We start from the raw sequence: 14,781 nt of genomic DNA on the forward strand, positions 1-14,781 counted from the left end.
TCTGCCGTCATCGGCCCGCGCGGCGCAGGCGCGCGGCGGCGGCGTCCTCCGCCCGTTCCCGCTGGGGCTGCCATGAGGGCCTGGCGCGCCCTGCGGCGGGCAGCCTCCTCCGACCTCTCCTCCGGCCATGGGCCGGCCCCCGGCGGGAGGCCGCGGAGGCGAGCGTGGGAGGCGTCGCTGTCGCCTCTGGAGCGGGTGAGGCGCCTGCTGCCGCCGGAGGAAGCGGAGGCGGTGGGCCGGTGCGCGGCGGCCTCTCGGTCACCCTCTGAGAGGGAGAAGGAGATGGGGATGGAGATGGAGGCGGAGGAGGTGGCGGCCGACCTTCAGGCGCCTCTCGAAGCGACGGGAGCGCGCCCCGGGCCGTTCCGCGCCGGGGAGCTGGCGCTGGCGGAGATGCGGCGGAAGCACAACGCGACGCTGAAGCAGATGTGCTGGCTGGCGGCGGGGTCGGCGCTGACCACCCCCGGCGGCGTGCTGCCCCACCGCGACATCATCGGGCAGCTGCCCGGGCAGGTGCTGCGCGCCTCGGCCGGGGCGCGGTTGCTGCTGAGGCGGCCCTCGCTGGAGGAGTACGTGCTGCTGATGCCGCGGGGGCCCACCATCGCGTACCCCAAGGTACTGGCATTTCAGCGGGCTGGCCGCTCACGGGACGAATCTCACCCTCAGCTTCCAAAAATAACAACGTGCCGTGTTTATCTCACCTGCAGGATATAAATGCTATTTTAATGATGACGGATGTCCACCCGGGAGACACCGTTTTGGAAACTGGAAGTGGGTCTGGCGCTATGAGCTTGTTTCTGTCAAGGGCAGGTGAGAACCTGGTTTTAGAAAACCTAGAAGCAGTGCAGTTCCCATATCACATGTTGCCTTTCTTTTAACAAATACTTACACTCAGTTCTTAAAAGTTTTGCTGCAGTTCACGTGTTTGTATATGGTTCGTTGACTTAAAGGAGGAATACATCTGTGCCAGAGCTAGCACAGGGACTGCAGACCATTCTGACTATTTCAAGGGCACTAGTACAAAGGGTTACTTATGAAAGACCCTGTAGAAAGCTGAGTTTCAGCCATTGTTATTGTTGGTTTTGGATTAACCATACTAGACTTTCTCTGGTCTCATGCCTTTCTCAGTTGACTTTTCCTTATCTTGATGAACGATGTGAATAATCAGGTTGCTGAGTACCAGTGAAAGTGCTTATTTGTACACAGGCTCTTTATTTTTTCATGTTGCAGCTAGCCTGATTTGATGTAGGCCTCAGTGCTCTTACAGGTAGAGAGCCTTTGCACTCAGCAATGTGCATGAGGGTAAGACCTCACCCCTAAACTTCATCTCATCCGTAGGCATCCTGTTAGTGGAATGCATTTCAGAGTAATTTGATTTATGAGTTTCTGGTAGAACAACTTACTTAAGGAAATAAAACAAAACCTCCACCATTATTTGCCCTGATTGTTTTTGCACACACATGAAAAAATAAAGCATCATTTGAATTTGTTTTTCAAATTCTTTTCTTAAGTACTTCTGCTATTGCAGAATACTGTCCTCTGCAATATTAAAGCACTTTTGAGGGTAGAGACTGGAACCTCGTCGTGGAATCACCTTTAACTGAAGCAGCAGAAAAGCACAAGTTGTGTATCATGAAGGCTTATGTTCCAAGTCAGTGTTGGTGGGCACCCCACCATCAGAGTAAGTGAGTACTTGTGGGTACCAGCAGTGGTCACTGAACCTGGACTGGAAAATGTGATGCATGCAAACTTGATGTACTATAAAAGTCAGTGTCAAAAAGTAGGAAGTTTCTTGAATGGGCAGAAGGAGTAAGACTGACCCCCAGTGTGAACAATTTTAGTCTTCCAGTATTTCTAAACTGATAATTTTGAGTTAATAAGGAGCTGATCCTGATATTCTGCATCCAGTTAAGGTGATCCAAAGCGACACTGCTAAAACCTTCCCTCCTATGTTGGCTCTGGCTTCTGATCCAGAGTAAGCTAGAGCCCAGAGAGACTGTCAGGAAACCCATTCCTTCATGTATTCAGTTTTTCTGAATGGATTTGCTGAACAAATAGGTGAGGGGCACAGCCTTGGGACTCTGACTTAAAACAGCTTAAAAAGGCACAGAACCTCACTGGCTGCTGATGGCTGAAAGCTGCCTTTGCCCAGTGAAAAGGCATGAGGAGAAAGAGATGCTAATGCTGCGACAGGAAAACTAGAGCAATACAAAGATAGAGTGATATAGCAATGCACGCCATACTGTCTGCATCCAGGCAACACTTCTGTGGTGATGAACATTGTGTATTGCCTCTAAATTTTAGTATAGTAAACTTAAAAATTTATTGCAGTTACAGAAAAATAGTGCAAGCCTATGTAAGTCAGAGCGCACCTGAAAACTTGTCTACGAGACTGAGATCAGTTAGTAGCCTTGGGAGTTTTCTTAGCCTTACCCCTGCTCTTTTGTTTGTCTTCAGTGGGGCCCAGAGGACGTGTTATAAGCTATGAAGTCAGGGAGGATCATCATAATTTAGCTAAGAAGAATTACAAGAACTGGCGTGCTGCGTGGGAAATCGGACATACAGAAGAGTGGCCAGATAACGTGGATTTTATTCTTAAAGACATTTCAGCAGCTGCTGTGGATATGAAATCTGTAACACTTGATGCAGTAAGTCCAAAAAAATCTCACCATTTGACATATATCTTTTCTGCATAAAGTAAAACTTCTAGCACTCAACACCTGCAGTGGGATTCCCCTATCTGATTTAAAATGAGAAAAAACAATCAGATCATCAGTGGAAGAAAGGTTGTGATTTTCCCTTTTTTTTGACAGATTACAAGTGTTTGTAGGGTTTCAGCTACAGGGTCCCAAATGAAAGAGCAACATGGCTGTAGTAGAGAAATAATACAAATTAATCACTGCTGTCTTGTGAGCAAAGACAAACTTTCTTGTATTTTGGAGAATTCTGTATCTTACGGCATATATTTCAAACATTACATTTAAGAAAAAAATGCACAAGCTTATTAAAAATACAAAGATGTGAACACTTTGCTATCAGCTATATAGAATGCACAATGTAAGTAGGGCCAGTAAGAAGTGCTCTCGCTTGCTCTCCTGTCCTACTTTTCATATCGAGATATTGTGAAGGAAGTTGTGCTTGGCAACACAGTCACACATTAACCACTCTTCATGTAAAGCAGACAAATGACTTGCGGTAACGCTTTAAACAAACAACTGTGTTGAACTGTTTGGACAAAGAGATAAAATACATAGCATAAAAATACCATTTTTTAAAACTTTAACATAATCTGCAGATAGGAAGGTTCACAGTTTGAATACTTTTCTAGCCAAAGATGACTAAATTGCCAAAACCAATTTTCTAAATCTTGAAACATACTTAAAGTTGGACATTGAGGGTGTAGTGTGATCTTTTAATGAAAACCATGCACTTTAACATGCGGGGTTTTTACATTTGAAAATTAGATATCCAAAGGTGCTACCAGTTTAGACTTCCAAAAGCTTTTGTTAATGTTAATGTCAATGTTATGACATTTAATTAGGAGAAGGTTTAACATTAGCACAGGGCTTTTGTGTTGGTGAAACCCTACTTGCTGGTTTTGTTTCGTGTGCGGACCTCAGGTTTCTCTAAGGCTTTGAGAGGTAGGAACAACACTGGTTTGTGATCATGTACTGCTGTTGTATGCATTCATTTTCCATATATAAACATTGCATTTCCAAGCATCATTGCTATGGAAAAAAACTGATAGATAAATAGTAATATTTACTGGAAAAACATGTATGTCTTGCAGGTCATACTGGATATGCTTGACCCTCAGTCTGCTCTGCCTGTTGTACGTCAAAGTCTGAAACAGGGTGGTGTGTGTGCTGTGTATTTAGCAAAGTAGGTATTTACATCTGGCACTTACATTTATTCAGGCCTCACCTAACATTGTTACACAATCAAACATCTTTTCATTAATGCTGGATATAAATTTTAAATGTTAAACACAACATTTTTTTCACCCCCATGTGATGTGCTTTGTAGGGATTTGCGAGCAGTATAAATTACTCTTGGCCAAATCCTTTGGCCTTTGGAAACGCTCTCATTATGGTCAGTAGAAGTTTGCACTTAAAGACATCCTCAAAATATCTGTACTATTTTCCATTTCAATAGGCAGTTTGCTAGCTCCTTTACCCTAGAACTGAAGGACTCAAAGGTAAAGAAAGTGAGGAAGGCAGTAGAATTGATACTAACAGCATGCGATTTGAGTTTCCAAAATACTACTTTATCCTCTGCATTTCTTCAAAAGCATCACACAGGTTGTTGACCTTTTAGACAGAATAAGGACCTGCAAGCTCCCTTTTGTGTGTGAAAGGATCCTCGAGGTGACCCATCGAAAATGGATGGTGCTCCCTGCTAAACCTAAGAATTGCAAAACAAGCGAAATGGTGGAAAATCAAGAAAACATTGAAGAACCACCTCAAAAGCAATATGAAGAAATCCACATTCAGGATCAAGTAGTTCTTAAAGAAAATGAATACAATGGTAAGAACATTATTGCTGATGAGATGTCCTGTTACTGCAATTTGATAATCCAAGGATACAATGAAGGCAAAGCTTGTAGGAAGAGGTCAGCTGAGATTGTTGTGAAGAATAGACACCCTAGATCTAGTCAGGTTTGAAACATTAAATGTTAATGGTTATTTAACTTTAAATATCTCATTAAAGATCCAGGCTAAATAGAAAATAATTTGCAATCTGCAAATAATGCATCACTGCTTGTCTACTACTGTTTTTCTAATTTTTATTTTTTAATAAAATTCAGCCCTCTATACTTGTTCTGTAGCCGCTTTCAAGGACCCTGATGGACTTAAGGTTTCTACAGAAGAAATGTTATCACTGTGCTCTGTTCTGGCGTATTTTTTTTTCTGAAGAAGCGAAAGAAGATGTCTCATACTAGCATAGACTTCCAAAATCTATAATAGAGCAAAGAGGTTGGAATGTACTGATAGGTTACAACAAAGTACTTTAACATAAGCAAAAGGAAAGTTAAAATATGTCAGGAAAAAGTAATCCAGGTGCATTGGCAGCTTTAGTTTGCAGGTGTGTTTCTAACTCTTTGGAAATAATTAAAAACATTTTCTTGTCACAGAATCACTTTCTGACAGTGCTGAACCGTACTGGTCGGTGCCTTATGTTGCCAGACCGGCTTGTTGGCAGGAGGCTCATTCAGGTGAGACACTTGGAAAATTCTGATTTTTTTTAACTGAAATGTTTAGTGGTGGTTTATTTTCAAAAATAGTATTTTTCTGTACTAGTCTTTGACATATTGTGTCATGAAATCATAAAACTTGTAGTAATAAATTAGTCATTGTATGTTGAAATACTGAAGTAATAACCTGTTTTGTTTTCAATTAGCATTCCTTACACAGCTGAGGAAGTTTCAACCACTGTTCTCTGGACACTAACAAGATTGTCCTTGCTAATTTAAGTACTGTATCCTAATAAAAAGTTACAAGGGAGCTGCTACATTTTGCAAGTTGTGTAACTTTTAAGTAGTGACTGCTTTGAGTTTTACTGCATTCAAAGTTTGAAAGCCCACCTACTATTTGAAGGGAAATGTTTTAACAATTGTCAAGTATGGTGGTGTGATGCAAGGTGACAGGTTGTTCTGCAAAGCACTGTGTCTGTTTCTGTCTCATCAGATGTGTTTCATTCTTCATTGCTTGTAAACCATTCCATGGATTTGTCTTGCTTCAAGGTGCTTCGTGGTCTGCTTTTGCTGGATAGACTCTGGCAGCCTGCCAGAAAGGAGGATAAAAAAACTTAGGAAGAAGCTGATAGATCAAAGCCTGCACTTTAAAATGCAAGGCTTCTGGCTTCACTGGCTACCAACTGGTGGCTATCATTTTCTTTAGAATGATGTTCTTAAAGCACAGCTGTAAGAGAAACTGAAATTCAGTTTGTTCTCTTGATAAACTGTTTATTTCAAGAAAAGTTGTTGACATGTGCATAGCTTTGGTTCACTTCCAGCACCCCTGATGAAAGTTGCCAGCATATAAACCATTCTCCAATGGTCAAAATAAACACTTTTTTTTTTTCTGACTTTTGTCAGACAGGAAAAGCAAGATCTGTGAGGTGGAAAAAGATTTAAAATTAAGTCTTTTAAGAATCTCGCCTAAGTCTCCACATAAGTACATGGTGATGGTTTAACACATTAAATTTATTAAATGGTGTGTTGTAGACAGCTGACTTTTTCTCTATCTCAAGGAAGACCCAACTGCCAATGCTTTCAAAGTTGAGAGATCTCTTGAGAATCACAGCTACACCTGAAGCTGTCAAAAGCAGCAACAATCCTACTATAACAGCTAAAACTTGTATATCAGTGAGAACATATGCAAATAAAATCTAAAGCTATAAACATCTGTAACTCCGGATTAAATTAGTACTAAAAACTCTGCAGTGGTTAAGCCCATGAAAGTATCTGCAGAGCTGAGGCCTTATACTGCTCCTCCAGGACATTTACATCCCAAGTGTGTTCCAGTCTCAAATGAAACAAGGGTTTGCCCCTTGTTTGCTGTGTGTAAGGGAGGCTTCTCAGGCTCAGGATGCTGTTTTTTAATAGTTTCATATGCAAAGATTCAAGTACATAAAGTAATTTTCACAGTAAATTCACAATTGTATTGTTTTCTACTCACATCGCAGTCTCTAAATGAAACCTTGTCTAAACACTGGCAGCAATTGAGATACACTTAAAGAAAGGTGTGAATTGGGATTTAACATATGTCCAAGCTGATGACAGCAACTGAGGAACCTGCCCTTTCTAAAACTAGTGCTCTCAACAAGAGCAATTCACGATGCCCTCTTCTAACTCGAGTGAGATGGACCAGTATTTCTACTTTTTCTTCTAAGCAGTTCTAAGTGTTCCAAATAGGATTCTCAATTTAGTTATAAAGTAAGAATAGTAATAAATGCTTAAATAGATTGGCATACAACCCAAAGTCTACTGTAGTAAATGAAAGTAGTTTGATGAGAATATAAAGTAGTTAGTACTTCCAGGACATTAAGATACAAGATGTGGAAATGAAGCCTGGGCAGTAAAAACAGAGTTCTGCCAAAGTTGCTGCACAGGTAATAGCAATGTCTGCTAACACAGATTTGAGTCTCATCATGCCAGGAAGGGCATGGGAGTCTTTACAGTATTCTGAAGGGCAAATACAGCCTTATCTGCCTAAACTACTTGGAAATTATTTGCAATATCAAACCATACCTTGGGCTTTATGAAAAGGAGGGTCAACAAGCATTTTTTCAGTTGGAAAGGTGTCCTTCAAATTCTGGGATGAATGTAATTCTGTAGTCTCCAAACTGTCTGTAGATGAGGAAGATGATGATAATCCTAGTTGAACAAATCTTCCTTTCTTGCCACAGAGCAGACAGTCTGTGGGAGTAGCGCCAGGTCCTCGGGGCAGCTGTACTTGGTCACTGTAGTTTCTCACAGCTCCACTATGGTGCACAGAACGTTCTCGCTGCCACACGTAATGTGTTGGAGCAATAGCCATCACCTACCAGAACAGCCTTTGCATCAGACATCATCAAAATAAAGGGAAAACATACAGCTGAAAACAAGGGGACCAATTCACATGTGGCAGAGAGTTAATACTAGGTAGCTGAAATGGGCTGCCATGTTAAAAGTGTGTCATGAGGTTTTTTTAAATGCAGTGAAAAACCTTTCTCTTAAGAAGTCAGATAAAATACTAATTTTGAAGGGACTAAAATTTCACCTGAGGAGCTGAGGTTTTTATTTGAAGGTTTTACTTGTGTACAAACTTAAAATTTGTACAGTGAACATGCACAAAACCATTTCTAAAGTGAATGAAGTGAAAAAGTGAAAAAAAATGATAATTTTTAAATAAAAATATTTGCATAAAGCAGAAAGATTCCAGCCAATATAAACTTCCCTTTGAACCATAGTGCATGGTAAAATATTTCTTTATCATAAGGCTGCAAAGAATGCAGAAGGATACAAAATGTTCATGGAGGATAAATGGGCCATTACATTTCAGCTGCATCTTTTCTTTCCCATGGCTTGTCAATGCACTTCATGAAAGAAATTATTTGTACAGAGCTAGATTGTTAGCTGCTTTTAACTGTTGTCGTTTCAGCATCTACAATACTAAAACACTCCCTACCTCTTCACAGCAGCGTCTGCTTACAATAGCCCTGTAGTCAATTCTACGCCATAGTTGATCTCTTAACTTTAAGAAATCAGGGAAGAGCTTTCTCCAGGCTTTTCCCAAAGCCCATGGGAAAATTTCATACTTTGCTTCTTCATCATCTTCTTCAACCGTATTTGCCAGATACCTTCAAATATATATATATGTTTGTGTCTGTAAATGCTGTTAAGCAATCTTAAGTCACTACATGAGTATCACTGCTAGTACTAAAACACATTGAAGCAGTTCTTTTCCCCAATATTGTGAGAAAAACTGCTAATAAAATACAGCCTTCTCTCTGGTGTACAAGATTTCCTTCATCAGAAAGCTCCATATGTATCCTTTGAGTACCTAAGAACTTAATGTAAGCTATTACAAAAATTGTTTTACCCTAGAGTCTCCTAAATTAGTAGATATACAAGAACTGACACCTTTTGACAGCTTTTTCCAAATTGGCAAGATATCTTTACACTAAAATGAACAATTTCTGTCTGATGCTCTAAATCAAGCTTAAAACTATCTTACAAAATCTGAAATCTTTACATTTGCTACTTCATGGGCTTTATCCTTGGAAAATTATGTTGTTTGCATCAAATTAGTGGAAAACCACTAGACAGAGGTCTACTCTCATGTATAAATGGAAACCTTATTTTCTTCATGCCCCTATTTCTTCCTTCCTTCACTATGTGATACTCTTGGTTCTGAGTCATCTTCTCGGTCATCAGGAAAACATTTACTCCCTCTGGATCCACCTGATACTAAGCTCCTGTAAGCCATACCTGAAAAAATTACGACTTTTAGCCTCCTCCCAAATTTTCTCACTTGCTCCTAACCCAAATATTCACTCTAGCCACAGTCTCACCAGGCCCTTTGTCTCTTTCTAATCCGCTCACTCTTCTGGCCTGGCTTCTCTCCCTGCAGTGCAGAGTCAGATAGCTTCTTCCTATATGCTCTGGGGATGTGACCCAGAACCCCATGTACAGTAGAAGAAAGAGCCATCTTTCCCCCTGCACTAATGTGCAAATCAGAGCACCTGAGAAGCTCTGTTACAGAAAAAGATGACCTGAAAACCATAACACTGTGAAAGAAAACGCTGAATCACCCTGTAGTCGTAGCCAAATGTTGAGAGATGATACAGGCTCAGTAAAGACAGATTACTGATTGCACCTCTGTTCCACAGTATAGAAATTTTAGAACTGCTCAAAGATGTTCTCAGAAATTCTCTAGCAACATTGACAGTTGGTTTAAGTCATACTGACAGGAACTTTTAATAAAAGTTACTGCTGAGGTGCATATCATGAGGAAACATTTTGGAACAAATAAATGTTTGGTAAGTCATAAAACAGGACCTTTTAGCAGGAAGTGTGAGCCAAGTATATGTTGCCATGTATTGTCCTGCATATATTTCTTGTATAGTGCTTTAAAAAATTCACAGATGTCGTTTGGTATGCAGAATGTCACACTATGCATCCCTGCACCAGCACAAACATTCCCTCACTGCTGCCCAAGCTCGTTCCTCACAGGTGATCATCAGAGGCAGATTGTTGGATTTGTGCTATTTATATCTAGCACATAGGTTATGTTTGTATACTTCATATAGAATCATAGAATAGTTTCAGTTGGAAGAGATTTTTAAGATCGAGTCCAGCCTTTGTCCTAGCCCTGTCAACCACTAGACCATTTCCCTAAGTGCAACATCCAGCCGTCTCTTAAACAACTACACACTCATTAAAGAAGTCTCATCATAGATCATAATTATCAGTGGCATCAATAAAGGAGCAAAATAATGCCATTTATGCTAATAAAATCAGATAATTTAAAAGTACTTACAGAGCGACAAAGAAATTGATTCTGGTATGCTCATTTATTGTGAAGTTAGCCCTCTTGAAATAAACGAATGTCATTGCCAAGAGATACTGTTTTAAAACGCAAAATGAAGTATCAATATGTTATTTCAGTATAGAATTTCCTAAAATGCTTTGCACAGTTATCTTGCACCAAGATATTTTGATAATTTTTATCAACTAGGAAAGCATAAATTTGGTTTCTTGAAGCTTCCATATGAACAGAACTTTTTTATGGAAAAAAAAAAAATGTTGTCTGTAGATGCATTACAGTACCAAGTGATTAAGGGCAGATTTTTCACTCAATATATGTTCTATTAACTAAGAAGGAAATAAATTTACCTTGTCTGCAATTTTACAGCAACAGTCCATCCAAAGGAAGTCCTGAATTAGATCGTCGTCTGCAAAGAAAGAAAGTTGTAGCATTCCCAACACCAAAATTATGTTTGTTAGAAAGTATTTCTAAATAAATAACAGTTGATCTTTTCATTAAACCAAGCAAAAGGAAAGAAGCTAAGCCCACCAGCAGAGAACAGAGAAACTGATGGGACAGTTTAGTCATGAAACATCTTAGACAACACGAAAAGACAAACCATCAGAAAGGCAAGGTGGAAAATCTAAGTGACTGCATTTGATTCATTCTCAGTCATGGCAAGTGAAGGTGAAAAATCACCAGTATTTTTTCTGTTTATGTAACTTCTTCCTGCACTAAGTCATTCCATCTAATAGCATACCATTAGTCCTGCTGAACTGCTGGATCTCTGCACCTTGATTACCCGGCAGCCTTTATGAGGCAATACTTGCTCAATTATTTGTGGTCAGTGCATCACTGTGAACAGGTCCTATAACAGAGTCACCACAAACTCTCCGATTCACTCCTGTATTTGAAGTTCAAATAAAAACCAAGCACAATCTTCCACTATTACTTAATCTCTTCACTAAATTAATACAGAACTTCATATGAAAGAGACACAAATGAAAACAAGATGCTGCAACTCCTTAGATTTTGTTCCTTCTCTTAAGTGCTTATTCCCATATTGAATAACATCTTTATAAGACTGGTAGTCCAGCCTTTTTTAAGCATTGTGTAAAACAACATGTATGTTGTTTTATATGTATTTATTGAAAGGTAAGAGAAAATCGGAAGGAAAGGGAAACAATCACAAAAGGAAGTATCATACCATCTTGATTTTGTTTGTTATTTTAAAAGATGCTTTTCATCAGTTTGGTACCCCTTCTTAAGCATTAAATATTTATACACTAAAATATAACAATGAAATATATTCAGACAAAGACATGGCCTCTCCATAAAAGTCACTCCCAAAATTACTGATTTTAGAAAACATACTTACTTAACAGTTTTATACTCTTCAGTAAATACATTGATATGTCAATATTAACCTACCAAATATTTTAAAGAAAGCTGTCATTTCCTGACGCTGAATAACTAGGCATGGTCCTTTTGGACATTTATGTTTATGACTTTGAGCCTTTTCTTCATGGTCTTTAAAAGTAGGCCGCTTTAGTCTAAGAAGGTTTTTTTGCTGATGTGATCTGGATGCACTCGATTTTACATGAACAGTGGCAGTGGGAGGTGTCTGACACACCAGATTGTGTCTCATTTTGGAAAGTAAAAGCTCCTGTTAAAGAAAAAGAGAAAATTAACTACAAAAATAGTCAGTTTGAGCAGTAGCTGTTGGTATTTCTTTTGTTCAACTGAAGTGCTTTAAGAGGATCTGTATGTCAGGTGATAAAAAAAATTGGCTGTATCAGAACTCATTACATAATTCTTGTGTATTAAGCCGACTATGTAGAGTTCTTTAATTTAGTTCTAATTTGATAAAGCTCTTTTTCAGTGGAAGGAGCCTTTGATCTTTCTTTTTCCCATTCAAAATCTTGCAAAATGGAAAAAAAACTCCTTTCCAGAAAAAGTTGCTGCTTGTCAGATCCTCATGGCCCTACATTTATACCAATCTACCAAAAAAAAATCTCCACTCTCCCTCTCCAATTTGTGATTGTGTCTTTTTCAAGGCAAGTTTGTAGAATTAATGCAACAGAACGTAATTACTATAAAGGAACCACAATTAAGACAGAAGTCTTGAGGTCTTAATTTTGTATACACTTGGTAATAGCTATTGGGAATAAAACTTGTATTAGGACATACCCTGAAAGCATAACCAAGGAAAAAACCTAAGGCGTTTGTAACTGTAAAATTCAGGAAGATGCCAAATGGGGTGTGAGGAAAGTGGCTTTTACACGGCAGCAATTTACTTCTTCAGTAGATCCCCTCCAGAGCGCATAGGGCGGTCTTGGCCGGCTGACAGCAGGCTGCCTGGCTCTGCAGCTCTTACTTGGCGGCCACATAAACAAAACAAACAAAAGCCCCTCACGTGTCAATGTGGTTGTGCGCTTTGGTTCCCCGCACTTCGGCCCGGAGCCCGCCTCCGCCCGTGACAGCTCAGCCCCCTCACTCCCCTCAGCGCTCCCCGCCGCCCAGCCCGCGATGGCGCCGCGCGCAGCCAATCGGAGTGCGCCAGGCGGCCGCCTCAGCCAATCGGACGGCGGGATACTCTTTCCTCCTCTACCCTCATGCTACCGCCTGGGGGTGTTGGTCTGCCTTGAGCCCGCCAACTAGAGCAGAACGGGGCAGGTGGGCGCAGGGCACGGGTCTGGCTGCGCCGCCGCTCAGCTCCTCCGTGCTGGGAGGGAGACGCGCGCTCTGAGGCGTGCCCGCCGTGGCACGCTGGCCTCACGGCTGCAGAAAGCTCCCAGCTCATGTCGTACGTCCGTGCGATGCCACACGTCAGGCATTTGGCTGGTGCCCGCAGAGGGCTGTGCCGCGCGGCCCGGGGCGCGTCTCAATGCCATCGCTTTCCCACATAAGACGAGGTGAGCCCCGAAGCTCTGGGGCGTGTCGGCACCGGGACACGTCTCTTCGCCGCGGTGCCGCTTCATACCAGCGTCCCGGAGCGGGACTTGGGGTGAGGGGCGATGCGCCGCCGCGGCCTGGGCGGAGGGCGGCGCTGCCGGCACGGCGTGAGGAGAGGAAAGGGAGCGGACAGGCCGCCCGCTACCCAGCGCTGCCGTTGGCACTCTTTACCGTCAGCTCTTCTCAAGCTTGACCGTCGGGTGCCCATTAACACGGTTTAAACGTCCTTAAAACGACTCCCCTGGATGATAAACATGCCCCCAGGAGACACAGGCCATGAGGGAGAAGGCATACCTACGCTAAAGTTCATTAAAAATATTGGTGCAATATACCCTGCTGATACTTTTCCTCAGAAACAATTTAATTTATGTGGTATTATGCAATTAGTCTGAGGCAATCTACTGAAATTTAAGAACGGGAATGAAAATTAAGATTCAGTGTGAAACCCTACTGTTGTCTTTTGTTAAAAGAGCTAAAGATTTCTCCTAGGCAAGAAAGACATCCAGGAAATTGTTTTTGTGAGCTGGTGGTTCTGCAATAAAATGTTATTTTTTCTTTCTTTTCACTCCAAAAAATACATTACAAACAAGTTATTTGACAGGTATTTTGTGTCCCTAGCCCTTCCGATACTGTCACTTACCTACCAGGGCTCTGCTCTGATACAGACCAGTTGCATATCCTTGGCTCAAGCTTGGAAGAAACTGAAGCAGTGAGAGAAAGCTGTGAGAAAGTCTGCAACTTTACCTTCCTTTCCTTGCAGGACTCTGCAGCCTGAGGTAGAGTTGTTGAGATGGGGATGACTCAAGGATTCCATTTGGAAACATCATGGAAAAACATCCAGGTGGAAAGGCTAATGCCTGAACACAGTGGTAACAAGGAAACAGAACTTTACCTGAATAAATCCTCTTCATGATATAGTGGACTTCACTGGTTCTCAAGTTTGTTTATTACTGACTACAGTATTTAGAAGGTTATTGAACAATTGATCCAAGAGCATCGGGAAGAGTGTAGCTTTTGGATTTCCAAGCAGCTTGCTGGACATCAGGGGGCACCATTTCACCACCAGCAATTTAAAGCAGTGCAGTATTTGTGTGGCACTCCATTGTATGTGATAGTTAGCATGGCTAACCAGTAGCTCGTCCAAAAAAGGCATGTGCAGATCAGTTTTCTTCCTTTAAAAGAAAAAAGAACTTAAATTTTTCCAGTGACTGAGTTCTTTACAGATAAATTAAGAGGCATCACTGAAGAAAAACACAGGGCTAATATTTTAATAAGCTATCTTTATGAGATACTTTATAAAAAATTGTTTAATCTGTGAGGTAGGAAAACAAATGCCTTTGGCCTCTGTTATGCTTTTAAACAACAAAACTGAATGTTTTTTGTTGTTTAAGAAAATATCCTAGGAAGAACACCTGGTATTTCTTTTCAAACAAAGCCATGAAGAGGAACCATTGCTTCTTTTAAATACAGGTAATTGTTCATTATAAAATGCATAGTTTTAAATTATAGAATTTTCCTACTTACTGCAGGGTAGGAAATAGGAAGAAAAAAAGTCTCTCTTGCTTGTCGAGACACTGGGGAGAATCCAGCCTCTCGGTCAGACAGGTTCTAGATGAAATGCACACACACAGGCTGAGCACTCCCTGCCTAAAGACCATACCAAAACCAAAGCATTCATCTAAAGAGCAAACTTTGGACACGTGGTTAACTTTCAGAACAAAGCATGTAGCAAGTCATACAAGCTTCAGTAAATTAAAAAGGAACAGATAAACCATTTCATCCCACATCTATCACCAGAAACCTTGGGGTTTTT

The 14,781-nt window shown here is 41.0% G+C and overlaps 2 protein-coding genes across 4 annotated transcripts; one reads left to right on the forward strand and one right to left on the reverse strand.

The window, feature by feature from the left end:
• The first annotated feature begins 53 nt into the window (after positions 1 to 53).
• Positions 54 to 13,883, forward strand: TRMT61B (tRNA methyltransferase 61B). Of its 3 annotated transcripts, none has more exons than XM_061991546.1 (7): positions 54 to 615; positions 708 to 810; positions 2,458 to 2,648; positions 3,791 to 3,882; positions 4,292 to 4,527; positions 5,135 to 5,215; positions 13,729 to 13,883. In XM_061991546.1, exons 1-7 carry the CDS (start codon positions 73 to 75, stop codon positions 13,746 to 13,748), a joined length of 1,266 nt encoding a protein of 421 aa, XP_061847530.1. In that variant the 5' UTR covers positions 54 to 72; the 3' UTR covers positions 13,749 to 13,883. The 3 variants fall into 3 exon arrangements, with proteins under 3 accessions (XP_061847530.1, XP_061847529.1, XP_010205131.2); XM_061991545.1 differs by lacking the exon at positions 13,729 to 13,883 and adding an exon at positions 10,401 to 11,017; XM_010206829.2 differs by lacking the exon at positions 13,729 to 13,883 and adding an exon at positions 5,401 to 10,106.
• On the reverse strand, positions 5,695 to 11,661 carry SPDYA (speedy/RINGO cell cycle regulator family member A). The gene is made up of 6 exons (XM_010206828.1): positions 11,445 to 11,661; positions 10,382 to 10,440; positions 10,026 to 10,111; positions 8,172 to 8,343; positions 7,253 to 7,544; positions 5,695 to 5,783 (listed from the first exon to the last, which is right to left on the reverse strand). Exons 1-6 carry the CDS (start codon positions 11,659 to 11,661, stop codon positions 5,695 to 5,697), a joined length of 915 nt encoding a protein of 304 aa, XP_010205130.1.
• Positions 13,884 to 14,781: the final 898 nt, after the last annotated feature.

Source organism: Colius striatus, chromosome 2, assembly GCF_028858725.1.
Source record: "Colius striatus isolate bColStr4 chromosome 2, bColStr4.1.hap1, whole genome shotgun sequence".
NCBI classification, from domain to species: domain Eukaryota; kingdom Metazoa; phylum Chordata; class Aves; order Coliiformes; family Coliidae; genus Colius; species Colius striatus.